At 48.3% G+C, this 26,965-nt stretch overlaps 1 protein-coding gene across 3 annotated transcripts; it reads left to right on the top strand.

Moving 5' to 3' along the window:
• Positions 1-2,685: 2,685 nt before the first annotated feature.
• SMO (smoothened, frizzled class receptor) lies at positions 2,686-26,965 on the top strand. 3 transcript variants are annotated; one of them, XM_057732492.1, is made up of 14 exons: positions 2,686-3,559; positions 14,994-15,199; positions 15,929-16,138; positions 16,382-16,554; positions 16,895-17,114; positions 17,207-17,330; positions 18,648-18,740; positions 19,462-19,570; positions 20,379-20,564; positions 20,991-21,139; positions 21,635-21,769; positions 21,985-22,091; positions 23,056-23,125; positions 24,617-26,965. In XM_057732492.1, the coding sequence occupies exons 1-14, from the start codon at positions 3,223-3,225 to the stop codon at positions 24,745-24,747; spliced, it is 2,250 nt and encodes a 749-aa protein (XP_057588475.1). In that variant the 5' UTR covers positions 2,686-3,222; the 3' UTR covers positions 24,748-26,965. The 3 variants fall into 3 exon arrangements, with proteins under 3 accessions (XP_057588475.1, XP_057588474.1, XP_057588473.1); XM_057732491.1 differs by lacking the exon at positions 24,617-26,965 and having other exon boundaries at positions 21,638-21,769; positions 21,985-23,469; XM_057732490.1 differs by lacking the exon at positions 24,617-26,965 and having other exon boundaries at positions 21,985-23,469.

Here is a 26,965-nt window from a genome sequence, read left to right as displayed (position 1 = left end):
AAAATGCCAAAATATTTGGTGAGAATGACTCAGAAATCAAGAAGCTACTTGCAGCAAAGCAAGTACTGTAATACATTGTCACACAGGATAGCTTCTCTTGGACCTGACAAAAGGACTGTGTTATGACATGTAGACGGGGTTAAGACTCTGGAGGAACTGGGTCGGGGGTGGCTCAGGCTCAGGAGAGGAGCAGTTCACACCCTGCTACCATGAGGTTGGAGACCAGGAGTGTGTCAGATCACTCAGAGGAGTCTCTGAAAGACACTGGTGGTCTTGGTATGCCTGAAGGAGGGGATGGATGGGCTTTCTCCAGGACCTTGAAAGTCATTCAGGAACTACCAGGAAATCCTCTCTTCCCCAGTCCCCACTGAACATTTTCCATCCTCTCTCGAACCTGCTGTCTGGCAGGATCCTGAATCTTGACTTCCTGGAGAGTGAGTCTCAGGGAGTTGCAAAATTAACACATCTTCTCCCTCATCCTAAAGGGAAGAATATTCTGGATGGACGACAACACCATGAGATCATCTCAATTCACCCTCTTCTATCTCTAGAATAAAGGTTTTATATTACAATGATGTGATTCTTCTGTGAAAGATGTGATTCTTCCACTTCCCAAGAAATCCCAGACAAGGTAACCTTGGTGGAGCCTTCATACTTGAAGAATTGCTAACATTTTTTAGGCAGAGAGGTATGGGGCTGCCTGAGCACATGCATAGGTTTCTCCCTAATGCATGGAATACTGAGAAAATGCCACAGGGCTTCAAAGCTGCCACAATAACAACCAGATAGAAAATAAGTGGAGAAAGTTCCTAAAGCAAAGCAACAGTGTGGTATCAGGCAACCTTCTCTGTGGCTTGAACTTTAGACGTAACAGCTATTTCATTTATATCACAGAAAAAAAAATAACTGAGGTAGGTCATAATGTTTTAAATTATTTTTCCAGTAGGAACATTACACCCTGATGACATAGACTATTCCCACTTCTTCCATAAATCACCAGCAACTTCCCTCAAAATGGCCCCTTGTCTCCAGACTCTTGCCCTTCATACCATCCTCACATTGACTGATTAATGTTCTTAAACATATCATTCCTCTGATCAAAAATTTTCACTGTTTTCTATTGCCAGTAGAATGAAACCTCAATTCCTCTGTATGTCATTTGCAGTTTCTTACCAATCAGTTTCCCTGCTTACCACCTACTATGTCCTGATTGCCAGGCCCGTCATGCTCTGAAGCTATAGTCATAGTTTCCTCCACTTGTAATGCCAGCTGGGCTCCTCTCTACTTTTCTAACTCCTCCTACTCACTCTTCAGGGCTGGATTCAAATCCCACCTCCTCCACTTCTACCCACACTGACCTTTCCCTGCTATCAATTCCTAGGGAACACTCACTGTACACCTCATTTTGTCAGCTTATTTATTGAGTGATTAATATGCCTGTCTGACTGCACTGGATGCTTTGTGGATACAGAGAATAGAATAAAGTTCTTGCCTTAGCGGAGAAGACTTTGCTGCTTTGTCATAATATGTTACTGTTTCTTGAGGGCAAGCCTTGTCTCCACAGCAAAAAATCCAAGGTCTCAAGTTCTTCAAGTATGTCATGCCTATCACATGCTACATACATCCCAGGATTTCAGAAAAAGACTGGCTAAATTGAATTAAATCCTCTCTCCTTCTCTCTGTCTCTGGGGCTTATGTACTACTTGAGGTTGGTAGCTGAAGCGCAATAGCTAATTTGCTCTAAAATGGCCAGATCTCACAGAATTAGTCCACTTGGGCTAGGCTGAAGGGGTAGGGGTAGCGGTAAGAAAGGAAAAGCCTCCCTAGTGTGCCACCCCATCAGCAACATGGAAAAGTTGCTCAGTACAAGTCCACTCTCCTGGCTGGACCCCTGGTTATTAAGAGGTGGAAACTGCTGCAGGGTGAAATCAAATTTGGTGACTGAAAGCGTGACAAGCAAAGGAGTGAGAAAAGGCAAAAAAAGGGAAGGAGAGGAGCATAAACTTCCTTGGCCAGCCTATGAGCAGTAAGGGGCCATCAAAGAGGGACTGGCCTCCTTTGGACATAACTAAAGACACACCAGGCCAGCTGCTGGCAACCACAGTTTAGAGCTTCACACATTTGTAGCAATAATGGCTTGATGTTGGCACTTCTGGTTTCCAGGCACCTGCTCCCCGAGGTAACAACAGCGGGGTTGGCTGCCCTGAGTGACTCTGAAGTAATCACTCACACAGGTCCTGAGCTGGAAGGACTTGGACAAGAGGGAACCCCAAACCCCGGTATTCTCCACGGGGCCGTAGGACAAGTTGAAAGATCTAATCAAAAGCAGAAAAGACTGGAGGATTGGGTAGCAGGGCGGGATGTAGTAGAGGCTTCAGCAGGCTTCAGGCACCCCCTGTTTCTTCTACCGTAAACCAGAAGAGTCCACTCCCTGCAGACGACCAAGCTGAACGATCCTCAGGCCAGTCAAGGTGCCTGCTGAGTCTTATGGCAACTACCGGCCACGATTTCCACCCATCTCTTGCCCCGAGGCAGCGACGGGGTCACCAGAGCCCCCTGGTCCGGGCCTCTCCCGGCGCCCGGGACGCTGAAGCTCGAGCTCCTCCTTTCTCGCATCCCTCCCCTCCTCTTCCCTCCCTCGGCCAGTCCCTCCCCCAGCCAGAGAGGAGGGGGGCCGGGCTTGGCTCGGCGAGGCCCGTGCATTCCAGAGAGCCGAGTGAGCTAGAGCAACAAAGGAGCCGGGTAGTTGGCGGGGAGAAGTCGGGGGGCTGCGGCACCGTGCAGCGAAGGGGGCGGCTGGGCCGCTGGCAGGAGCGGGGGCGGAGCCGGGGACCTCGTCCCGCACCCCAGACCCGCGCCTGGCCTCCGTCGCGGGGCCGGGAGGTGGTTTTAATGGTGGGAGAAGGAATGGGGCTGGAGGTTGGGGGCCCGGGGGCTCCCGGGGCTGAAGATAACTAGGATTGCCAGGGGAAGGGGTAGAGAGTTGTGCATCCCGGCCCGGGCCTCCACCGCCCAACATGGGCCCCGGGTTCCAAAGTTTGCGAAGTTGGGCGCCGAGGGCCCGTGGCGCGCGGAGCGTCCGGGGGGGCCCGGCACCGGACTCGCGAGGCGCACAGGTCGCCTGAGCAGCCCCCGCGGCCCCAAGGGTTGCGCGTGTGGCCGGGGGGCTCCAGGGAGAGGGCGGGGGCGCCCGGGGCTTCTGCTGAGTTGGCGGGTTTGGCCATGGCCGCTGCCCGCCTCGCACGGGGGCCGGAGCTCCTGCTCCTGGGGCGGCTGCTGCTGCTGCTGCTGGTGCTGGGGGGCCCGGGGCGGGGGGCGGCCTTGAGCGGGAACGCAACCCGGCCTGGGCCGCGGAGCGCGGGCGGGAGCGCGAGAAGGAGCGCGGCGGTGACCGGCCCTCCGCCGCTGCTGAGCCACTGCGGCCGGGCCGCCCCCTGCGAGCCGCTGCGCTACAACGTGTGCCTGGGCTCGGCGCTGCCCTACGGGGCCACCTCCACGCTGCTGGCCGGGGACTCGGACTCCCAGGAGGAAGCGCACGGCAAGCTCGTGCTCTGGTCGGGTACGTGCGCGGGAGCTGGAGCCGGCGGGGCTGTGATGGTGGGATGCGGGGATTCTCGGAAAGAATAGGCTCAGGCCTGAGCTTCTGAGAGGGCGGGAGCAGCGCCCGGGAGAGTTGGAGGAACAGAGTCTGAAACTTCACGGGGAGGCTGTGTGCAGGATGGGACCGTCGCTGATGAGGAGGGAGGTCGAGGAAGTTGAGGAAGCGGGTCACAAAGGGCCTGAGCAGGGTGGATTAGCAAAGGATGAGGGGGAATGAGGGGCCCGAGAGCGAGGAGGGTGGGGGCTCTGAGCCACAGGAAAGGACCTTTTTTTATTTTTTAAAAGAAGAGGAGATCCTCCATGTAGGTGCCACTCAGGAAGCGGGGGCCTCAGGAATTCAAGGGGATGTTTAGACCTTGGAGAAGAGAAAGGGAAATCAGATTCGAGAGGAAAAAAGGGAAAGATGGGGTTAGAAGGTTTAGGCATTGAGGGAGAGGGTGGGGAAAAAGAACTGAGTGAAATTTGTGAAGGGTAAGAAACCCCTGGTGATGAGTAATTCAAAGGTAACCAGAAAGTTCCAGAAATCTTGTTTTGGGAGACAGAAGTCCAGAGAACTGTGATCTTGTCTTGCTTTGACAGGAGATTTGTTTCCTCATCTGAAAAATGGGGACTCGGTTCCTTGTCTGCAGTTTGTGAAGGCATGAGACTATTCTGAGGATCATTTGTGTGTTCTTTGGAAGTTTGGATCCTCAGGCTGGTCTGGGCTGAGGAAGGACATTTAGGTCTGGGATGTTGAGAGCCGGTGGATACTTTCATGGTGGTCTGAAGTCCCAGAACCCTCACCTCATGGTGGGCTTATGACCTGGCCTGAAAAACTGTAGACTGAACCCAAGCAGGTCCTTCTTTAGCAGTGTGGAGCAGACTAGCTCCGCTCCCCACCTACCACTCTTCTGGGCTGGGGACCTAAAGAGAAGGGAAGGGAACTGGCCTTGCCACCCCTTGTTTGTAGCTAGTGTTATTCCAAAATTGTCCTTGAAGAAACAGGAAATAAAATCAAAAGCCAGGAGCAGACCTGGCAACCTCCTTCTTTTGATAGGCCTTGGATGCTGCACATCTCAGTTCTGCCCCAGGGGTTGATAAGGATCCTGATAGGGGAGTGTTTGTAGGCTCCTTGTCATTGTCAAGTTGGCCACCAGGGTTCTCAGAGTCTTTGCCGGATGTTGGGTAAAACCATGTCATTCCTGGCTTGGTACAGATGCCAGAGGAAGAACTTGGATTGTGGTACCCATAGTGGAGCCACATCCTTTGTGGCTATCAGGTTCTAGAAAGTCAACATGTAGACAGAAACCATGTGTAATCATGTGTAGCTTTGAAAAAAACCATAAATGGCCACAACCTAAGGTCTATGTGATTTTGCACACATATACTCTTTTATGGTAATATGTTTGTATGAATGTGCAACATATAGTAATGTACAGTATATAAGAAGGGGCATACATAGAAAATATAATTTTAGTTTTTAAAATTACATAAATGCAAAAGAACAAAAGAGTGAAAGGATTTTTAAAAACACACAAAAGTAAGGTATAAACAAGGTTTCTTTGAGTTTAGGAGCCTGCTGTATGGAAAATCTAAATGTCTCAGCACTAGAATCTCACTTAGTTCTGAGATGCTCACACTGTGAGCGGATATGTGTCTTCCCCTCCCCCCGCCTCATTTATTTTGCAGGGGCCCATGGTTGAATTCTCCTAAGTTAAGTTCATGTGTGATGCTGCCCTTCTGTAGTTACCATCAGATCAAGGAGGAAGGGTATGAACCTCTCTCCAGGCCATACTCCTGAGAGCAGCTGCGGAGTAGGCAGAAGTGGTTTGGGCAGGAAAGTTTAGGAGTTAGAACCATCTGCTGGCTGTGTAGATTTGAACCTCACTAGCTGTGGCTCTGGTGGAGCAGGGTCCTTAATGCATTCTGAGCTCTTCTCTGCTGCCACCCTTCATCCCTCAGCTCAGTCCCATTCCCGTATGCGTCCTGGGTGTTCTTTTTCTGCTTCTGGCCTTTTTGCTGGATGTTTTATATGAAGTAGGGCCAGAAGTAGGGGTTGGTGTGAGCTGGGGCAGTGGGTGGGTAGAGTGAACTGGAGCCAAGTGTGAGAATCACAGACAAGCCTTCTGCTGGGAGTTCTGGCTAGTGATTTGTCCTGTCCTGAGCTGGTGGTCTTGATTTGGCTTTGGACGTGGTTAGTGTCATCCGGCTCTTGGAGATGATTTAGTTTGTCTTTTTCTGTAAACTTTTGAAGGTAGAGACCTGTTCTTTACTTTTTAAAATTCTCAGAGTTCTGAATACACAGCTGTCCACTCATTCACTCAGTTAGGTGTTGGGTGCTTGCTACAGGTCATCCTGGATCAGGTTCTGGGGCAGATAAAGACAAAGAATACCACACACACACACAAAGACATAGAGGGACTTCCCTGGTGGTCCAGTGGTAAAGAATCCACCTTCCAATGCAGAGGACTCAGGTTCTATCCCTGGTCAGGGAACTAAGATCCCACATGCCGCGCAGCAACTAAGCCCATGCATCACAGCTACTGAGCTCGCCGGCCTCAACTGGAGAGCCCTCATGCTGCAAACACAGAGCCCACATGTTCTGGAGCCAGCTCACCACAACTAGAGAGAAGCCCATGCACCACAACTAGAGAGAGCCCACATGCTGCAACTAAGACACCACGCAGCCAAAAAGAAAAAAATAGAAAGAAACAAGAAAAAAAAACAGGTGACGAATACGGACAAGATCCTTGCCATCAAGGGAAGACGGATAATTAAACAGGCTTTAGCAACACCTCTGAGAGGTATTGTGACCAGGTGGGATGCTGAATGAACACAGGATACTTTGGGGAGCAAGGGAAGACCTCCCCAGAGGAACTGACATTTAACCCACAACCTGGGAAAGAAGTAGAAATTACTGGGGCCAAGGAAGATTTGGGTGGGAAGGGATAGGAAGAGGATATAGCATGCACAAAGGTGTAGAGGTGAGAGGGCTTGGTACTTTTAAGGAAGTATAAGAATTTCAGTAGGGCTGGATTAAAGTGTTTGAGGGATACGATTATAAGAGATAAGACCTAGAGAATTAGAAAATAAAGGGATTCATACCCCATATTAGGAAGTTTGGTTGTTTCCCAGAAGATAGTATGAAGCCACTGAAGGCTTTTAAACAAGAGAGAGGTGTAATCATATACGCATTTTAGACTGATCTCTTTGAGTACTGTGTGAAGAAGCCATGGGAGGAGGGAAAGCCTGGAGCCTGTTTGCTTGTTTAGGGGATGGTTGAAGTGGTCCAGCTGAGAGATGATGGCAGTCAGTCCCGGATAACAGCCTGGAGGAAGTGGACAGATCCCGGAGTTTCAGATGAGTGAGCAGGGGGACCCAGGTTTTAGGCATGGATGGAAGGTGGTACCATTCCCTTTCTCTAAGCTGGAGAATGCTAGAGGAGGAGGCGGTTTAGGAAGGAAGTATGAGTTAGTTTTGGTCACTTGAGTTAGAGGTGCTCATTGGACATCTATGTGGAGATTCCCAGTAGATCTGGAACAGGAGTTGCTGGAGAGACATAGCCAATATGAGCTTCCTCAGCCTAGACTGCTTATCCTTTGGAAGCATGCCATGGAGTGAGGAAGTTTATAGCTGAGGTTGGGCCAATTTCTAGGTTTATATAGAACTCAGGTCTGTCTCTCCTATATCTTTCAACCCTCTGAACCTGGGCTTCTTTAGGCACTCAGCATCTTTCCCCAGGATAGCTTGAAGTGTATCCTCTCAGGCACTCCAAGCTGACCAGACAAACATACTATCCAGGCAATGGTCCACCTTTGGCCAAATCTGGTTGGTTTGGTACATGGGGCAAGAAGGCAGAGAGACCTGCAGCTGGCAAGGGAAATAGGTCCCTGAGAGCCGGCACGTAGCCTGTTTGACCACTGCTGTGCTCTGTGTGTGCACAGGGATGTGCAGCCCGTCACCCAGCCGGGGGCAGCCAGTAGGAAAGAGCTGGAGAAGCTGGGAGGAATTTCTCATTTGCCTCTCTCACATCTACCTGAGTGTTTGAGGTCTGTTGTTGATGACGGTGGGTTATTTGCAGGGGCGGATCAGGAAGAAGTTCCTTAGAGCTATTCCCAAACCTGGCTGATGATCAGAATCATTTAAAAAACATATATTTTTGGAAAGTATAGAAGTACAGAGGAACACCCAAGAGCCCAGGTTTTCATTTTTGCTTCAGATTTTTAACTTTTAAATTGTGAAATGTAGCATGAATACAGAAGGTGCATAAGACACAGAGGTACTAAATAACAAGTAATTATAAAGTGATGCCTGAGTCAAGTGATGGGCCTCCCCAGGAGCTCCCTCTTTGTCTTTTCCAATCACATCCCCCTCCCTCCTTTTCCAGAAGTAACCGCTACCCTGATGTTTTTGGTAATCATTTCCTTTTTCCTCCATAGTTTTACCACCTAGTTTTGGAATCCCTAAACAGTATATTTCAGTTTTGCATGTTTTTGAACTTTATACAAATGGAATCTTGCTGTGTGTATTCTTTGATGTCTTATTTCTTTTGCTCTACATCATTTTGTAAAATTCATCCATGTATTTTGTAAACCCATCCATGTTGTTGCAGCTTATTTTTTCATTGCTGAGTAGTATTCCATTGTAGAATACATCACCATTTATTTACCCATTTTGTTTTTCTTAAACATTTAAGTTGTCTCTGGTTTTTGGCTACTGGGAATAGAATTGCTGTGAGTATTCTTTTCTCTGTATCCTGGTACACCTGGGTCTAGTTTCCCTAGGTGCACACTGAGAGGAATGGAATTGCTAGATAATAGAGCATTATTACCTAAGCTTTGCTAGCTAATGCCAAACAGTTTTTCAAAGTGGTTGTACCAACTCTTTAATTAATTAATTTATGTATTTATTTGCTGACTGCATTGGGTCTTCATTGCTGCTTGCAGGCTTTCTCAAGTTGCAATGAGCAGGGGCCTCTCTCTGTTGCGGTGCGCGGGCTTCTGATTGCGGTGGCTTCTCCTGTTGCAGAGCACGGGCTCTAGGCTCTCGGGCTTCAGTAGTTGCAGCACGAGGGCTCAGTAGTTGTGGCTTGCAGGCTTAGTTGCTCCGTGGCATGTAGGATCTTCCTGGACCAGGGATCCAACCTGTGCCCCCTGTATTGGCAAGCAGATTCTTAACCACTGCGCCACCAGGGAAGTCTGGTTGTACCAACTTCTACTCTCACTATTCCTGTAGAAGAGTCACCGTAGCTCCACGTAATTCCCAATACTTAGTACTGTCAGCCTTTTAAGTGTTTGCCTATCTAGTGGATATGTTGTGGTATGTATTTATTTATTTATTTTTTGGTTTTAATTCGCATTTCCCTGACTACTAGTGAGGTTAAGCACCATTTCAAATGTTGACTGTCCATTTGGATCTTCTTTTGTGAAGCTTCTGTTCACATCTTTGGCCCATTTTTCTATAGGGCTATCTGTCATTTTTGTAAGATTTGTAGTTCTTTATATATGATAGGTATGTGTCCTTTATTGGTTGTAAATATTGAAAATATTTTCTATTCTGCAGTTTGCCTTTTCATTCTCTCAGTGTCTTCTGTTGAACAGAAGTTCTGAGCTTTAAGGTAGTCATTTATCAAACTTTTTATGATTAGTGCCTATTGTGTCTTACTTTTAAGTCCTTTCATACCACAAAGTCAAGAATTTATCCTGTTGTCTTTCCCCTGCATTTTTTCATTTCATTTTAGGTATATAATACACCTGGAATTGATTTTTTTAGAACTCCAGTTTCATGTATATTGTCTCAATATCATTTATTTAAAAAGAATATCCTTTCTGTATTGCTCTGCCATAAATCGTGTCCAAATATATTTTTGTTTCTGGGATCTTTATTCTGTTCCATATGTCTATTTGTCTATCTTTTGCCAATATCCACCGCCTTAATTATCGTATCTTTGTAGCATGGTTCTTTGCCTGTTTTGAGCTATGAACCTTTCTGGCACTCTGGTAAAACGTATGGGCCCCTTCTCAGTATAATATTTTTAATTCATAAAGCAAGACACATAGGATTGAAAAGAAGCATATAGGATTACAAAGGAAATGAATTATATTGAAATATAGTTATCAAATATTACAAAAGCCAGTTTGTGATCTAATGTATGTGTGCTTCTTTATTAGTACACTAAATAAATAAGGTCTAGTGTGGGTTTAATAACCACTGTAATGTCAAGGCAGTGATGAGCAGTAACAGTATTTTGAGATATCTCCAACAAAAATATCTCATTTCCATTTGTGACAAAGCCACAGGTCCTGCTAACATTACTGTGATTTGTTGCTCACATTCATCATTGAGAAAGGCTAAATTTCAGTTAGTTATAATTTTTTCCCATGCAGGTTCATGGATTCTCTCCAAGAATCCTTTGTGACCTCCAGGCTAAGAACCTCTACTCTGTGGGATGGCAATATCTAATAGAAAGTCTGGGCTATTCTTGACCCTTTGTATTTTAATATAAAAATGTTTATTGGTGGTTTTTTGATTGGAAGTACATTGACAATATAGATTAATCTGAAAAAAATAATGTCTTTATAGTGTTGTCTTCTAATCATTTCATTAAGTATTTCTATCTATTTTGACCTTTAATTTTCTCAATGTTTTACAGTTTTATGAAAAAGATGCTTGAATATCATTTGTTAGATTTATTCCTAGATACTTGATATTTTTATGCTGTTAGAAATGGTGCTTTTACATTTCATTTTCTATCTGTTGCTGGTGTATAGAAATACAGTTGATTTAAAATCCAGTAAACTAGCTAAATTTATACTACATACAGTTATCTTGTTTGTGAATAATGACTTTTGTTTCTCTCTTTTCAGGCCATTTATCGTTTACTCTTTATTGCCTTACTGCACTACTTAAGACCTCCAGTACATTGTTAAATAGAAGTGGTGATAGTAGCAGCATCCTTCATCCTTGACTTTTTCTTCATTCTAAAAAGAAAGCTTTTCTACCTTTCATCATTAAATATGATGTTTGGTGTAGGTCTCTTGTAGTTATATTTTGTCAGATTAAGGAAATTTTCTTTTATTCCTAATTTGCCAATTATTATTTTTATCATGGATAACGTGAATTTTATCATCTGCTTCTGTGTCTATTGAGATGAACATATGATTTTTTTTCTTCTTTAATCTGGTAAATGGTACTGATGAAATTTTCTAATGCTAAACCATCCTTAGAACAATGGTTTTCAACTTGTCTGATCATCAGAATCACACAAACAAAAATTCTACTTTAAAATTTAAATTGTGGCAAATGTTATTTTTAAAGTAGAAAAATGCAGAAAAATGCAGAGACTAATATAACACCTGTGTCTGCATTTTTTCTTTTTGTTTTATATTTTATTAAAGAAATAAAACAAGGGTATTCCCTGGCGGTCCAGTGGTTTACACTCGTGGACAGGAAAAAAAAAAAAAGAAAGAAAACAAAACAAATAAAACTGATGTCCCCTTTCTTCTTGTTTCCAGTTTCATTCCTTTTTCTTCTCTGGGGAGCGTCCCTCATCCCAGTAATTTGCATATGTATTTCTTAAGCTTAATTACTCTAATAAAATAGGGAGTATATGTATATAGTACAATTTTCAAAAGTAACAAAAATTAAATCCTTCCACTTCTGCTTCCAGCTACCCATTTCCCCTTCCCTCAGGCAACCTCCAACACTGGTTTGTGCGTGTCCTTTTATAGGTATCTAACACATGTACAAATGTAGATGTGTCCTTAGTCTCTTTTCCTCCCATAACCAGTAGTGGCTCTCTGGGCTGTTCTTCACTCAACTGCACCCATTTAACAAGACATATTAGAGATTGTTCCATTTCAGTGCAGATAGTTCAATCCTGGATAGTGTTCTATTATATTGATGTGTGACATTTTGTTTAGTAGGTCTCCTACTGATGGATATATATTAAGAATGATTCTACTATTTTGCTGTTACAAACAGTACTGCAATGAATAATCTTATATACGATTTTTGTGAGCATATGAAGTGAAATTGTTAATATATTTGATAGCTAATGTCAAATAATCTCCACAAGTGTTTACTAAGCTTTATTCCTACTAAAAATATATGAAAGTGCCAGATTCCCCCACACTCTTGCCAATAGGGCATTTTCAAATGTTTTGATTTTTGTCCTTCTTTAAAAAATTATGTCGTAGTTTTATTTCACATTTATTGAGTGAGACTGAGCATCTCTTTATGTTTTTAAAGGCCATTTGTATTTTCTGTGTGTTATCTGTTGTTTATCTTTTGCCTGTTTTTCTATAGGATTATGAATTTCTTATTGGTTTGGAAGAGTTTTACACATGTAAGGAAAGTAATTCTTTACCTGTGGTATTTATTGGAAATATATTTTCTCAGTGTGTTGCTTTTCTTATGATCTTGTTTGTTTTTTACCTTACTGAATTTATCTATTTTTCTGAAATCTTTCTTTAATTCTTTGATTTCAAAACTTCTAGTTTTGTGTCATACTTCAAAAGGCCTCCACTCGAGGATTTTAAAAGTTTTCCATTTTTTCTTCTGTACTCTAATTTTTTTTAAATAATATAGTTATTTTTGATTCATCTGGAATTTATTTTTATGTAAGAAATGGGGTAAGGATCCAACTTATTTTTTCTCTAGATGCCTCCTCAATTGTCTTTTTTTTTTTTTAATTTTTATTTATTTATTTATTTTTATTTTTTGGGGGGTACACCAGGTTCAATCATCTGTTTTTATACACATATCCCCGTATTCCCTCCCTTTCAATTGTCTTTTAAGATTTATTTATTTGGATATATGCAGTTTATTGTATGTCAATTGTATGTCAATAAAAATTCTTAAAGAAAAAAGATTTATTTAATAATCTTTCTTTTCTTAACTTTTTCAAAAAATCTGCTTTATTTTTTAGTGTTAGGTTCACAGCAAAATTGAGGAGAAGGTCGAGAGATTTCCCATATACCCTCAGCCCCCACATGTGCACAGCCTCCCCCAATACCAACAGCCCCCATCAGAGTGGAACATCTGTCATAACTGTCTTTTTTTTCTTTTTTTTAATCTTTACGTTATTTTTGGCTGTGTCGGGTCTTAGTTGCAGCACATGGAATCTTCTAGTTGCAGGGCAGGCTCCTCTACAGTTGTGGCTTACACACTCAGTAGTTAGAGCTCGCAGGCTCAGTTGCCCCGTGGCATGTGGGATCATAGTTCCCTGCCAAAGGATCGAACCCGTGTCCCCTGCGTTGGAAGGCAGTCTCTTAACCACTGGACCACCAGGGAAGACCCTCTGTCTTTTTCTTGAGGAGTTTATTTTTAAAGTACAAAACAATATTTAAAATGAGAAAAAAGGGAAATTCTAATTTTTTTTTTAATTGGCTGCATGAGGTCTTTGTTGCTGCACATGGGCTTCCTCTAGTTGCGGTGAGTGGGGGTGACTCTTCATTGCGGTGGCTTCTCTTGCGGACCATGGGTTCTAGGCGAGCTCAGGCTTCAGTAATTTCAGCGTGTGGACTCAGTAGTTGTGGCGTACAGGCTCAGTAGTTGTGGTGCACAGGCTTAGTAGTTGTGGCACACAGGCTCAGTAGTTGTGGCGCAGAGGCTTAGTTCCTCTGAGGCATGTGGGAATCTTCCCGGCCCAGGGATCGAACCCATGTCCCCTGCATTGGCAGACGGATTCTTAACCACTGCACCAGAAGTCCCAAAATTCACTTTTGCTTTGTTGTCACAGTTTTCTGAGTTTAGACAAACACATAGAGCTGTGGAAGCAGACACTGCATTCAAGATAAAGGACAATCCTATCAGCCCAAATGTTCTCTCGTGCTGCCCCTTGGTAGGCAAAGCCCTCTCCTACCCCAGCCCCTGGCAACCACTGCTGTGTCCTCCACCCACACCCTCTCAGTCAAAATTTTTGAGACTGAATTCTCCATCTAGAGTGATAAAGGTCCCCCAGGTGATTCTGATATGAGTCAGGTCTGAGAACTGTTGCCCAAGGACATTGCTTCTTAAGTCACAGGAACTTGCTCTGCACCCTCTGCAGGCTTTATCTAGTGAGAGCTGTGAGTGGTCAGAGACCTCAGATAAATAATAGTAACAGCTGATATTTCTTAAGTGCTTAGTACATAACAGGTACTGCCCTAAGCACATTTGATGCATTATCTCACTCTATACCACAGTTCCACAAGGTAAGCCTATTCAATATTATACCCATTTCACAGATGAGGAAACTGAGCCTAGAGATAAAGTGATCTGTCCAAGAGCACACAGCCAGGAAATGGTAGAACCACGATTTGGACCCAGGCAGGCTAATTGCGGTGTCCATGCTCCTTATCCCTCTGCTATATTACCTCCCTCCCCAAAAGAGCAGTTACCTGCCCCAGTACCCCCAGCCTGGTCACCCACATGGGGTCTCACATCCTCAGAATCTTCTCCTAACACAACTTCTTGTTTGGGAAATAGGTGTTCCTGAGGCATGATTCGGGAGAGACAAAGGGGTAGAACGCTGAGTGAGCCCAGCCTTGGGGCGAGCAGGGTAGGGGTGCTGGGAGACCTCCACCTGCTTCTGTCTTGCTGACAACACCTTTTCTCCCCCTGCACGGGACACAGCTTCCTCTGTTTCTCTCCAACTCATTTCCTGTTTCCTCCTCTGGCTTTGGAGTACCTGGCTCCCCTGACTACCTCTTCTTAAGCTCCTACCTGTTCTCTGTCTCACCTCAGCTTGGTAAGAGGAATAAGGGTCCTGGGGTTTGGGCGAGGGGAAACAACTCTTGGTTCTGGTGCGCGGCCCCTGTGAGGGTGGGTCCCCTAACCCTCCTTCCCCATGGACCGTAGAAGATTTTAAGAATGCCCCTGAAAAAGCAAAAGGTAAATTGACCTGGAGTTCTCAGCCAGAGGTGCTAATATTCCCTTAGCAGGGCATTTGAAAATCGGGGCTGTTTTTTAAAAACTTTAATTGAATTGTAATAGGCATGCAGAGAAGTGCACAGCTTGGTTTTCACAAGGTAAATATACCCATGAAGCCAGTACCCGATCAAGAAACAGACCATCACCAGCATCCCAGAAATTCCTCTTCAGGCCTCTTCCAATCCCCACCCTGGAGGGGGAGGGGTGGGGACTGTTTTTGGGTTGTCACCAGGACTTAGGCGTTCTGTTGGCATTTAGTGGGCAGAGTCTAGGGATGCCAAATGTCCTGCAGTACATGGGGCAGTCCTGCAGCACAAAGAACGGTCCAGTCTAAATGCCCTGCTGAAAAGCGCTGTGCCTGACCATTCTGAGCAGTCATGGCCTGCAGCATGGCAGAGAGAGATGCCTTAGGCCCAGGGAGCAGGGGCTGCGGCTGTGTCTGTGGGTCAGAGGGATCCGGGCTCTTCACGGCCATGTGTCCATGCTGTTGCTACCCCCAGGCCTCCGGAACGCCCCCCGCTGCTGGGCAGTGATCCAGCCCCTGCTGTGTGCGGTGTACATGCCCAAGTGTGAGGACGATCGGGTGGAGCTGCCCAGCCGCAGCCTCTGCCAGGCCACCCGCGGCCCCTGTGCCATCGTGGAGAGAGAGCGGGGCTGGCCCGACTTCCTGCGCTGCGCCCCCGACCGCTTCCCCGAGGGCTGCCCCGTGAGTGCTCTGTGGGGCAGGGTCTGGGCTGGGCAAGACCAAGCACAGGACAGGGCCCAGCGGGGGCAGGGGAGCCCAGGGCCTTCTCTCCTGGGAGATCCCGAGTCTGCGGCCACGGGGTCCGTGGGCCACAGGCTCAAACTGAAGCTCGCCGGCTGGGCCAGTCTGTCAGGGAAGAGCTATCTATTCGTAAAAGACTTTCGAGCACCCACTCTGTTAGGCATTGGGGAGTTACAGGAATCATGGATGCCAGGAATGCATTCTCAGGAATATTGTGTATTTAGGGAGTCAAGGCTTTCGTGTGTAAAACAGCTAGAGACACCAAGACAGGGATGTGATCTAGTTCTGGGTGGTGAAGGAGAGCGCGTTAATCATGTCATCATCATCATAATGCTAATAACGATGGTAATAATACCAAGTACTATTATTTATTACCCTCTAAATATTATAAACATCTCACACTTATTTATTTAACCCTTAGACCACACCTGGAAATAGGTATTGCTATCTTATAGGTCAGGGAACTGAGCTAACAGAGGTCTAATAATTGGCCCCGGGCTGTGCAGTCCTGAGTGGCAAGGCTGGGATTCAGATGCTGGAAGAGTCTCTGCAGCACCTGTGCTCTCGGCCTTTCCGCTATGCTACCCCTGCAACCTCTTATTAAACCAAAGTTCACCCCGAGCCTCCAGCTCCCCTTTGCACTGTCCTCTCCCCTTCTCTCATTGCCAGAACGAGGTGCAGAACATCAAGTTCAACAGTTCTGGCCAATGCGAGGCTCCCTTGGTTCGGACGGACAACCCCAAGAGCTGGTATGAGGACGTGGAGGGCTGTGGGATCCAGTGCCAGAACCCGCTCTTCACCGAGGCCGAGCACCAGGACATGCACAGCTACATTGCGGCCTTCGGGGCCGTCACGGGCCTCTGCACGCTCTTCACCCTGGTCAGCGGCGGGCAGGCCTGTGGGTGGAGGGTCAGGGGAGCGGCAGGGCTCGGGACCCTCAGGCAGCCTGAAAAATAGGAAGGGAGCCAACTGTCACTGAGAGAGGCTGGGCTCGGAGAGTGGGGGGAGGAGGATTTGGCAGGGGTCCCTGGGGAAGGGTGGTGATAAGAGGGGTTGGGGGTTCATATAAGGGCAGCGGAATAACCCTAACCTCACAGAACGGGCCCCACTTCTCTCTTCTAGGCCACATTTGTGGCTGACTGGCGGAATTCCAATCGCTACCCTGCTGTCATTCTCTTCTACGTCAATGCGTGTTTCTTCGTGGGCAGCATTGGCTGGCTGGCCCAGTTCATGGACGGTGCCCGCCGGGAGATCGTCTGCCGTGCCGATGGCACCATGAGGCTTGGGGAGCCCACGTAGGTGGCTTGGGGACCTGGAGGCGAGGGTAAGGGGAAGAGGCTGATGTGCATTTTCCACGAAAGGGGCAGGTTGGACTTGAAAAGGAGATTTCAGCGTGGGATTCAGCTCTGCCTTGTTGCACCCAGGGTCTCCAGCATGAGAGCCTGGACTGTTTGCATCTGTTCAAAGGGACATCTCCTATATCCTGCTCACTTATGACCCAAGCCTGGTCTCCAAGCCCTGACTCCTAGGGAACCTCCAGACCTTAGAAGCCAGGGGTCTGGGGACAGGGTGGGGAGAGTTGATAGAGGGAGTACAGAATGACCACCGCAAGTGACGCTCCACATGTCTGTGCAGCTCCAATGAGACCCTGTCCTGTGTCATCATCTTTGTCATCGTGTACTACGCCCTGATGGCCGGCGTCGTCTGGTTTGTGGTCCTCACCTACGCCTGGCACACCTCCTTCAAAGCCCTGGGGACCACCTACCAGCCTCTCTCGGGCAAGACCTCCTACTTCCACCTGCTCACTTGGTCACTCCCCTTCGTCCTCACTGTGGCCATCCTCGCCGTGGCCCAGGTATAGTGACTAGTAGGGGTGGGGACCTGAGTGCGGCGGACTTGGGTGAGGGGGACAGTGACCAACTCTGTCCCCCACCCTTCCTGCTGCAGGTGGATGGGGACTCTGTGAGCGGCATCTGTTTTGTGGGCTATAAGAACTACCGCTACCGCGCTGGTTTCGTGCTGGCCCCAATCGGCCTGGTGCTCATAGTGGGAGGTTACTTCCTCATCCGAGGTGAGTGAGGACCAGGCCAGGACTGGCCGGCAGCAGAATGTGCTGAGCACCTGCTCTGTGTAAGTAGGAGCCAGGAGCTGCCAGCTCTGCCCCCTTTGAGGTGGGACCTCAGCTGGCTCACGCAGGGCCTTGGTACAAAGGGGAAGGTGCCCGTGGGCAGACACAGCACCACGGCACTTGGTGTGGGGCAGCACCTTTGCGCAGGCCCAAGAAATGCTCCCCTTACTCCAGCTTTGTGCCAGGGCTCACGGTTTGTGGAGCTTGGGCTGGATTCCAGCCCCTGCTAAGCCCTGACCAGATGCCCTTGTGTTACACCCTGAGTAACCTACCCTGTCCACATGGGCCAACTGGGGGCCTTCCATCATGTGTGTGTGCCCTGAATTTATATACACAGTCAGTCTTTGGAGCTTCATTTCTCCTTTCTGTCCACAGTGTGTGTGTGGGCGGGGGGGGGGGGGGGGGATGCGTGTGCACGTGCGCGCGCACACACACACACAGAGTTTTCACAACATGCACAGATTCTGTTTCCTCATTTCCTTGTCTCAGTCTGCCACCTCCGCCATGAGCCTCCTTATCTTAGCTCATTTTTGTTGAGTGTTCTTTGTAAATTTCAGTTTCCTCCCGCAGCGCAGTCAGCCTTCTGTTCAGCCCACCTCATTTCCCTCTCTTTGGCAGCAGCCGAGCCTCTGATTTATGCTTTGTATCTGTGCGATCCTGTACGTTAGCCACTAGCCACGTGTGTTGAAACTAGTCCAGAGTGAGACGTGTCATAAGTATAAAATACACACTGCACTTCAAAGACTCAGGCACACACAGACGTAAACTATCTCATTAACAGTTTGTTATATGGATTACATGTTGAAATGATAATGTCAAAAACAATGATATATTGTTTATAAAATATATTGAAGTTAGTTTCATTTGGGTCCTTTTACTTTCTGAAGGTGGCTCCTAAAAAATTTCAGATTATGAATATGGCTCACATTATATTTCTCTTGGACAGCTCTGTCCTGGAGTCTCAAGCCTTTTGCATCCTAATAGCTTTGACCTGCTGCCTTATTTGGGGAGGCCGGACCAGGACTGAGGCATCTTTCATCTCCACTGTCCGTCTGTGCCCTGCCCCAGTCTTTCCAGTCCATGGCACATCTGCCACCAGCTGTGCTCCAAGTGTCTCCAGTTCCCCAAGCTTTAAATCAGCACGGAAGTCATCAGACCTTGGGCTCCAGGATCATGGGACCCCCTCCCCTGCCACGCACCTGTCCCTGCCAGGAGAGGGGCCTGGCCCCCACTAATGTCTGCCGTCTCTCTTCCGCTCAGGAGTCATGACCCTGTTCTCCATCAAGAGCAACCACCCTGGGCTGCTGAGTGAGAAGGCAGCCAGCAAGATCAACGAGACCATGCTGCGCCTGGGTGAGTGGGCCAGCCCAACACCTCACCCTCAGGGGAAAGGTCTTGGAGGCTGAAGTACGTTGTGGGGCAAGTTAACAGTCAGGGAGGCAAGACAAGGCCGTGTGTGTAAGAGTGTGTGTGTGTGTGTTGGTGGTGGTGGTGCTGCTGCTGGTGGTGGTAGCAGCTCAGAAGAGAAGCTAGCTTCTTTCTCAGTTGGATGAATTCAAGTTCATGTCAAGACTGCTTCCTCATGCCCACTTCTCTCCCACTGGGACCCTCCCAGAGTGGCCTCAGATGCCTCCAAAATGTTGTCTTATTTTGGAGAAAACAGCTCTGTTTTTATTTTTTATTTTTATTGAAGTATACTTGAATTATAATATTGTGTTAATTTCTGGTGTACAGCAAAGTGATTCAGATAGATATATTCTTTTTCATATTCTTTTCCATTATGGTTTATCACAGGATATTGAATATAGTTCCCTGTGCTCTACAGGAACACCTTTCTGTTTATCTCTTTTATATATAGTAGCTTCTATCTGCTAATCCCAAACGCCAAATTTATCCCTCCCCCGCTTTCCCCTTTGGTAACCGTAAGTTTGTAGAGAAAACAGTTCTTAAACTGAGCCCAGCGTGAGTTCACCCCAGACTCAGCTGCCTTTCAGGCCCACGTGGGGCAAACACCCTCCTCCCCGCTGCTGCTGCCACATCTGGCATTGGTGAGCCCCGCCCTGTCCCTCCACAGGCATTTTTGGCTTCCTGGCCTTTGGCTTTGTGCTCATCACCTTCAGCTGCCACTTCTACGACTTCTTCAACCAGGCGGAGTGGGAGCGTAGCTTCCGGGACTACGTGCTGTGAGTGGGGGGCCGGGGGCTTGGGGGCAGCCGTGGTGGGAGCTGGAGACCCTACCCTCCTCTGCTGTCCGGCAGGGGTCTGCCAGGTCCCTGCCTCGGAGGACAGGAGAAACTGCCTGTCTCGCTCTGGGTGCTTAAGCTGTTAGTTTCTCTGTAATTTGCAAACATGGCAGACAGCCCTCGGGTCCCTGCCCAGCTCCGCCCTTCCCTCTCACCCCCAGGCTGTCTGGCTGGTGCTTTTGTAACTGCTAAGCCATCGTGTGTTTTGGCTTCTCCACCCGACTCTTGCGTTGGTCACAGAGGTTGCTCTGTACTTCTCATGGACTCTTTACAGAGCTTATTGCAGATCCCTGCACAGAAGGCGTTACCTCTCCACAGTAGGTTAACAACCCATTAATGCTTCCTGGTTTTGCCTGTGCTTTTTTCGTGTCACAATGAGGATGACTCTGAGAAGGTAACACATCTCAGCTGCTTAAAGAAGTACAGTACCTGCCAATACCAGGAATAGCAGTTAAAATGCTTATTAAAATCTGACTGCTTCAGACTCTTCTTTAAAGTCTCCAGCTTCCAGTGTGAGAAGCTTTAAACCACACTGATGCCTAGGTCGCTCCCCCAGAGGTTTGATTTAATTGTCTGGGGTGTGGTGCAGACATCAGGAGTCATTAAAAGCTCCCAGGTGACTCTAATGATCACCCAGGCTTGCGGATCAGGGCTGCGGGCTTCGCTCTCTAAAGTGTTTGGATTGATTGTCTGGGCACCCACCCAGGAGACTCAGAAAGCCTCGCCTGTCTGATACCCCTCACCACAGGTGCCAGGCCAATGTGACCATCGGGCTGCCCACCAAGAAACCCATCCCTGACTGTGAGATCAAGAATCGCCCTAGCCTCCTGGTGGAGAAGATCAACCTATTTGCCATGTTTGGAACCGGCATTGCCATGAGCACCTGGGTGTGGACCAAGGCCACGCTGCTCATCTGGAGGCGCACCTGGTGCAGGTGGGGTCGGCAGCAGCCCTGCTGCCTTGTTCTCTCAGCCTCAGCATCCTTCAGGCTTTGTCTGGTCTCACATGTCCCAGCACAGCCTTGAGCAGGTGCGATTTCTAAGAGCCCGCACCGAGCAGCCAAAAGCGGCCTTTTCTGCGGCTCACCACTGCCCCCTGGTGACGCCTCCTGTCTTTGGGCGGCTGGGCCAAGGGCGGAGCCAACTGCTGGCTCTTCTAAGAGTGGAGTGATTTGAGAACTGAGCACAGGAGCCCTGCCTTCGAGGCCCCCTTTGTGGCAGAGAAGGCCTCTACTCCTCAGGGTCCTTGAGGCCCTCTGGAGGCTCCTTTCCTGGATGGAGCGGATCCGCTGGTCGTTTGCAAGTGTTGAGGGGGCGCAGCGGTCCTCCCATGCCCGCTCGCCCGCCCTTTCTGCCCTCAGGTTGACGGGACAGAGTGATGACGAGCCCAAGCGGATCAAGAAGAGCAAGATGATCGCCAAGGCCTTCTCCAGGCGGCGCGAGCTGCTGCAGAACCCGGGCCAGGAGCTCTCCTTCAGCATGCACACCGTCTCCCACGACGGGCCCGTGGGTGAGCTTCCACCCCCTCCTCCTCTGGAGCCCGTGCCCAGCTCCCTTCCAGGCTGAGGCGGCCTCGTGGGCTGTTCGGAAGGCTGTGAGGAACGGCTCCCTCCTGAGCTCGCCTACTCGCTCTCCTCCGGTCCTCACCCTGCCCCCTTCCCAGGTCACTCGCCCCTCTCTGTTCCTGCCCCTGGGTCTTGCTCGCTGGGGCTTTGGTTCCAAAGGACTCCTCTCCCTCGGCGTCAACCGTCTTCTCCAGCTGTTCTCCCTGGGCCACAGGAAGTCAGGTCCCAGGGACTGGATTTCCAGCCTCTCGCGAGGCCCCTGTCTTCAGACTGGGGATGGGTAGAGATGGCTGTGCTCACCAGGGCGGGCTTTCTGTGCTCCGCCGAGTGGGAGCCATGGGCGGGGGGGGGGAAGGTGAATGGCGCTGAGTGAGGGAGGAGCGGGCACCCTGAGGGCCCGGGCTGTCATGGTACCTTATCCTTTCCTTCCATCCCCACAGCAGGTTTGGCCTTTGACCTCAACGAGCCCTCGGCCGATGTGTCCTCTGCCTGGGCCCAGCACGTCACCAAGATGGTGGCCCGGAGAGGAGCCATACTGCCCCAGGATGTGTCCGTCACCCCTGTGGCAACTCCAGGTGTGGGGTTCCGGCCTCTGAAGGAAGGTGGGGGACGTAGAGGCTGGAGGTTCCTGGGACTGGAGGACCGCGGCTGCTAGCAGGGGAGGGGAAGGAAAAGCCTTGGAGGATCCAACGTGTGGATTCCTGAGCTAAAAGAGTAGGGGCCTGAGGAGAGAAGGCGTGATGTGGACAGAGTTAGGGTCCCAGGCTCATGTTCTCTCTCCCGCTGTCAGTGCCCCCGGAGGAAAAAGCCAACCTGTGGCTGGTTGAGGCGGAGATCTCCCCAGAGCTGGAGAAGCGCCTGGGCCGGAGGAAGAAGCGGAGGAAGAGGAAGAAGGAGGTGTGCCCGCTGGTGCCGCCTCCTGAGCTGCACCACCCCGCCCCCGGCCCCGCCCCCGCCTCCAGTGCTGTCCCTCGACTGCCACAGCTGCCCCGGCAGAAGTGCCTGGTGGCCGCGGGCGCCTGGGGAGCTGGGGAATCCTGCCGACAGGGAGCCTGGACCCTGGTCTCCAACCCCTTCTGCCCGGAGCCCAGCGCCCCAGCCCCCATGGCCTGGGTGCCAGGCCGCCGGCAGGGACTGGGGCCCATTCACTCCCGCACCAACCTGATGGAGGCAGAACTCATGGATGCAGACTCGGACTTCTGAGCCGGGAGAGCAGGACCCGGGACAGGATGGAGGAACAAACACCGTTCCGAGGCTCTTCTTCGTCCCGGAGCGTGCTTCTCCAGGGTCTCCTCTTCCTGAGAACCTGCAGGCTCAGTGCCCTCCCAGGAGAGTTCAGTATGTCTGGCTCATCATGGCAGCAGGACTGTGGGAAAGAGCCCTGACATCTCCACGGAGAGGCCTTACCCGGGGCGGGGCCCTGGAACTCAGGGTCCTTGTTTCGGCCCCACCTGGCTGGCAGCAGCAGTCTGTGGGGGCGAGGGGGTCCGCAGAGCTCGTGCTGGGACAGTAAAGGTGCAGGCAGGGGTGACCCTACTCAGAATGGGCTGTGGTGGCCAGGGAGGCGGCTAAGCCCATGTCCGGCAGATGAGGGCTGGCTGCCCGTTCGTGTGCCAATGGGTGCCCTTCCCCGGCACTCTCAGACCAAAAGTGTTAATTGTGTCATTAGCCCTTTGTCTATGTGAGGACAGAGGTCCCGTCTCTGTCTTCCGGGTGGTTGTGGGGCTGGGAGTGCTTTAAAGTGTCCAGCTGGCTCCACTCTAGGCCAGTAACCCACCCTGGGTTTTCCTGCACCCTCCTTCCCCTTTCCCATTTCAGTTCAACCAGGCCAACCTCTTCGTGTTTCCTGTTTGTTGATTAGGACCCAGAATTGCAGCATTTTCTATCCTGCCCCCACAGCCCACCCCTTTGCTGCTGGGCTCCATCTCCAGGTGAGAGATTGGTTCAGCTATAGAGCCTGACATGCTATAGAAGCAGTGAGTGACAGGGAGCCTCTGGGCCTCCAAGAGACGCAATGTTATCTCTTCCTGTATCTGTCCAGTGGGGGATGGATCCTCTGACTGGAGGGCTGCCTTGGGAAGACACTGATGCTTCAGCCAGGCAGGAAAGCTTCTGTCAACTTCCACAACTGGTGGGTGAAGAGGTCCCCACCTCTCATAACCCCCATCCAAGTCCCCAAGGCCCCAATTTCAAGAGCCAGACAGCAGGAAGCCTTAGCAGCCGGCTGGGTTCCAGATCGGAGGTAGGGATAGGGAGACAAAATATAAACAGTAAATAAAAGGTTTTTGTATAAACTCTTGATGTGCTTCTTTCCATAGGCCCCATCTTGACCTATTTACCTTGTCCTTATCTCATGTGTCTTCCACTTCTTCCACAAGCTATTCTGAAAGGCCAAGAGCTTGGTCCTAATGAGGTCAAAACTGACAGATGTCAGGCTGATGTCAGCTTAATGTGCTGGCCGTCCTTCCTGGCCAATTGGTTCTATATATGGACAAAAGCTCTGGCCACAGCTGCCTCTCTGCATTGATCATAAGATGAACGAGCAAGAACACGCAGCTTGTCCCCGGAGTGAGGATTGGAAGAAAGTGTCCCCTTGCTGGGGAGTGTAGATGGGCATGGCTCCTTGTAGCACCTGGGCCCCCGCTCTGGGGACCTCTTGCCTCTACAGGGGATGTCTGTGGGACCAGGTGCATTCAGATCCACAGCTTCCTCCTTTGGACACTCAAAGGAACTCCAGCTTCCCTGAGAGAAGCCTGCAAGCTCCACTTCCTCCAAAAAGATGTCAGTAGAAAGCTGTGGAAAGGAGATCTGTGTAGGAAAGGAGATGGTACCCACATGTGATTCAGAGGGTATTGTAGAGTATTAATCATGCTCGTTTGGGGGGGTGTAGCTCAAGTGATAGGGACACAAGTGATTTGCCCAGAGCCAAATTCCAGGGGAAGAGGAAAGGGGACTAACATGGATCATCTTCTAGGTACTTTACATGTGGATGATGATAAGGAGAATAAGGGCTAATTCTTGTTGAATGCTTGCCAGCTCTCTTCGAAGCACTTCATATCCATTAACCTGTTGAATCTCACAACAGACCTAAGAGGCACTGTTAACACCCTCAAGATACTGAGGCACTGGAAGTTTTAATAGTTTGCCGGAGGCCACAGAGTAAGTGATGATGCTGGGATTCCATCAGGGCCATCTGGCTCCGGAGTCACCTGGCTCTTGGCCACTGCACTCTACTGCCTCTTGTTTAATTCAGAAGGATCAGAGGAATTAGTTTTCTGTAGCAACAAACTCAGTGAAGAAGAATGACTTGCCCACAACCTCATAGCTAGTAAGTGACAGACACTGGGCCCAGAGCCTTCCTGACTCTGCAGTGCAGACTCCTTGCACTCTCAGTTCTGACCTTTGGTTTTCCTCCCATCCAGGTTTCCCATGCTGTGTTCCCTGTGGCCACCCTGTATCCCCAGGTGCTTGCCCATCTTGCTCATTCTTGACATCACCGCTCCTCTCAACAGTAGAAGAACTAATTTTTTTCTTTTCTTTTTTTAAAAATTGAAGTATAGTTGATTTACAATGTTGTGTTTCAGTTTCAGGTGATTCAGTTATATATATATATATTTCTTTTTCAGATTCTTTTCCATTATAGGTTATTATAAGATATTGAAAAAGTTCCCTGTGCTATACAGTAGGTCCTCGTTGTTTATTATATATATAGTAGTGTGTATCTGTTAATCCTAAGCTCCTAATTTATGCCTCTCCACCCCCCTTCCCCTTTGGTAACCATAAGTTTGTCTGTCTGTGAGCCTATTTCTGTTTTGTAAATAAGTTCATCTGTATCAGTTTTTAAGACTCCACATATAAGTGATGTCATGATATTTGTCTTTCTCTGTCTGACTTACTTCACTTAGTATGATAATCTCTAGGTCCATCCATGTAGCTGCAAATGACATTATTTCATTCTTTTTTATTCTTTCTGTATATATACCACATCCTCTTTATCCACTCATCTGTCAATGAACATTTAGGTTGCTTCCATGTGTGGCTACTGTAAATAGTGCTGCTATGAACACTGGGGTGCATGTATTTTTTCGAATTAGAATTTTCATCTTTTACAGACATAAGCCCAGGAGTGGGATTGCTGGATTATATGATAACTCTATTTTTAGTTTTTTAAGGACACTCCATACTGTTCTCCATAGCGGCTGCACCAATTTACATTCCCACCAACAGTGTAGGAGGGCTCCCTTTTCTCTACACCATCTCCAGCATTTATTATTTGTAGACATTTTTTTTTTTTGACCTTGCCACAAGGCTTGCAGGATCTTAGTTCCCTGAACAAGGATCCCACCCAGGCTCCGGCAGTGAAAGCGCAGAGTCCTAACCACTGGACCACCAAGGAATTCCCTATTTGTAGACTTTTTGAGGCTGGCCATTCTGACTGGTGTGAGGTGATACTTTATTGTAGTTTTAATTTTTATTTCTCTAATAATTAGCGATGTTGAGTATCCTTTCTTGTGCCTGTTGGCCATCTGTATTGTCTTCAGTAGTGGAGCTATTTTTAAACATTTATCAATAGCAGTATGCAAAACAATAAAAATGATCAGTGCTATCTAATGATCTTTTCTGAAACAAGGGGAAATGTTAATGATTTTCTTCCTTCTTTTTATCTCCGTGTACATTCCCTCCATCTATTCTTTCTTTAATAGTATCACTTATACAAAGGACGGGGAATGGGTGTTGGAGGAATTTACTCTAGACTTTAAAAAGCTGAGAAATGTTACCTTTCAGTTTGACTCTGGAGGCTGATAGACCCTATGACCACTAGAGGGCACTGTGAGCCCACTTTTTGTGAATACAGACGGGCAGCTGTTGGAAATCCAAGACTGTGGACACTCCCCACAAACCAATCGTGTAATGCAGTATTTTTATAGGAGCGCCAGAACTCAAGACTAAGCAATAGTGGCCACTTTCCTACCAAAACTCTTAAATTAGACCCCTGGAAGAAACTCCTCAGGGTTCAAGTGGAGCTTGGTTTGGGGGACTCCCTGTGGCTGTGCTGCTGCCCTGAGGGCTCCATGCTTTCACTCCTCCGGCAGGCTCTGCCCTCAGCTGCTCCACTGGGCCCCCCTTACCACTCAAACTCAGTTGTCCATCTTCCCAGGTTGTGAGGCCTTGTTGGTACCAGACTATCTTCAGTAGTATGTCCACTGCCCCAACCCTTCCTCTGCCTGCGTTGTCTTTTTTTTTTTTTTTTTTTAATTTTTTTTTTTTTAAATGGCACACGGGCTCAGTTGCTCTGCAGCATGTGGGATCTTCCTGGAGCAGGGATTGAACCCATGTCCCCTGCATTGGCAGGCGGATTCTTAACCACTGCACAACCTAGGAAGCCCCGCGTTGAGTCTTTTTAATCTAAGAAATTGAAAAGATAGAAAAGCACAAAAAACAACCTAATAAACACCCATATTCCCACTACTCAGAAATAACTTAAAAAAAAAATAATTTTATCATATATGCTTCCAGCCTGCTGTTTAAAAATATAGTGTAACAGATTTAGCTAAAGTCCCCTTTGACCAACACCCCTGTCCCATGTTTCCTCCCACTCCCCACTTCCTCCACAGAAAAACAACTGTCTGAATGTAGTGGGTTTCTTTCCAGTCTATTTTTATATTTTCATATGTGCAAATGAAGCTATACATCCATAAACTATGTATTACTTTTGCCTTTTATTTTTTCTTGATTTTTTTAATTATATTTTTTATTGATGTATAGTTGAT

This window comes from Hippopotamus amphibius, chromosome 4 (assembly GCF_030028045.1).
Source record: "Hippopotamus amphibius kiboko isolate mHipAmp2 chromosome 4, mHipAmp2.hap2, whole genome shotgun sequence".
Classification (NCBI taxonomy): domain Eukaryota; kingdom Metazoa; phylum Chordata; class Mammalia; order Artiodactyla; family Hippopotamidae; genus Hippopotamus; species Hippopotamus amphibius.
The sequence above is the reverse complement of the archived record's forward strand: the minus strand, read 5'-3'. Positions and strand labels throughout refer to the sequence as shown.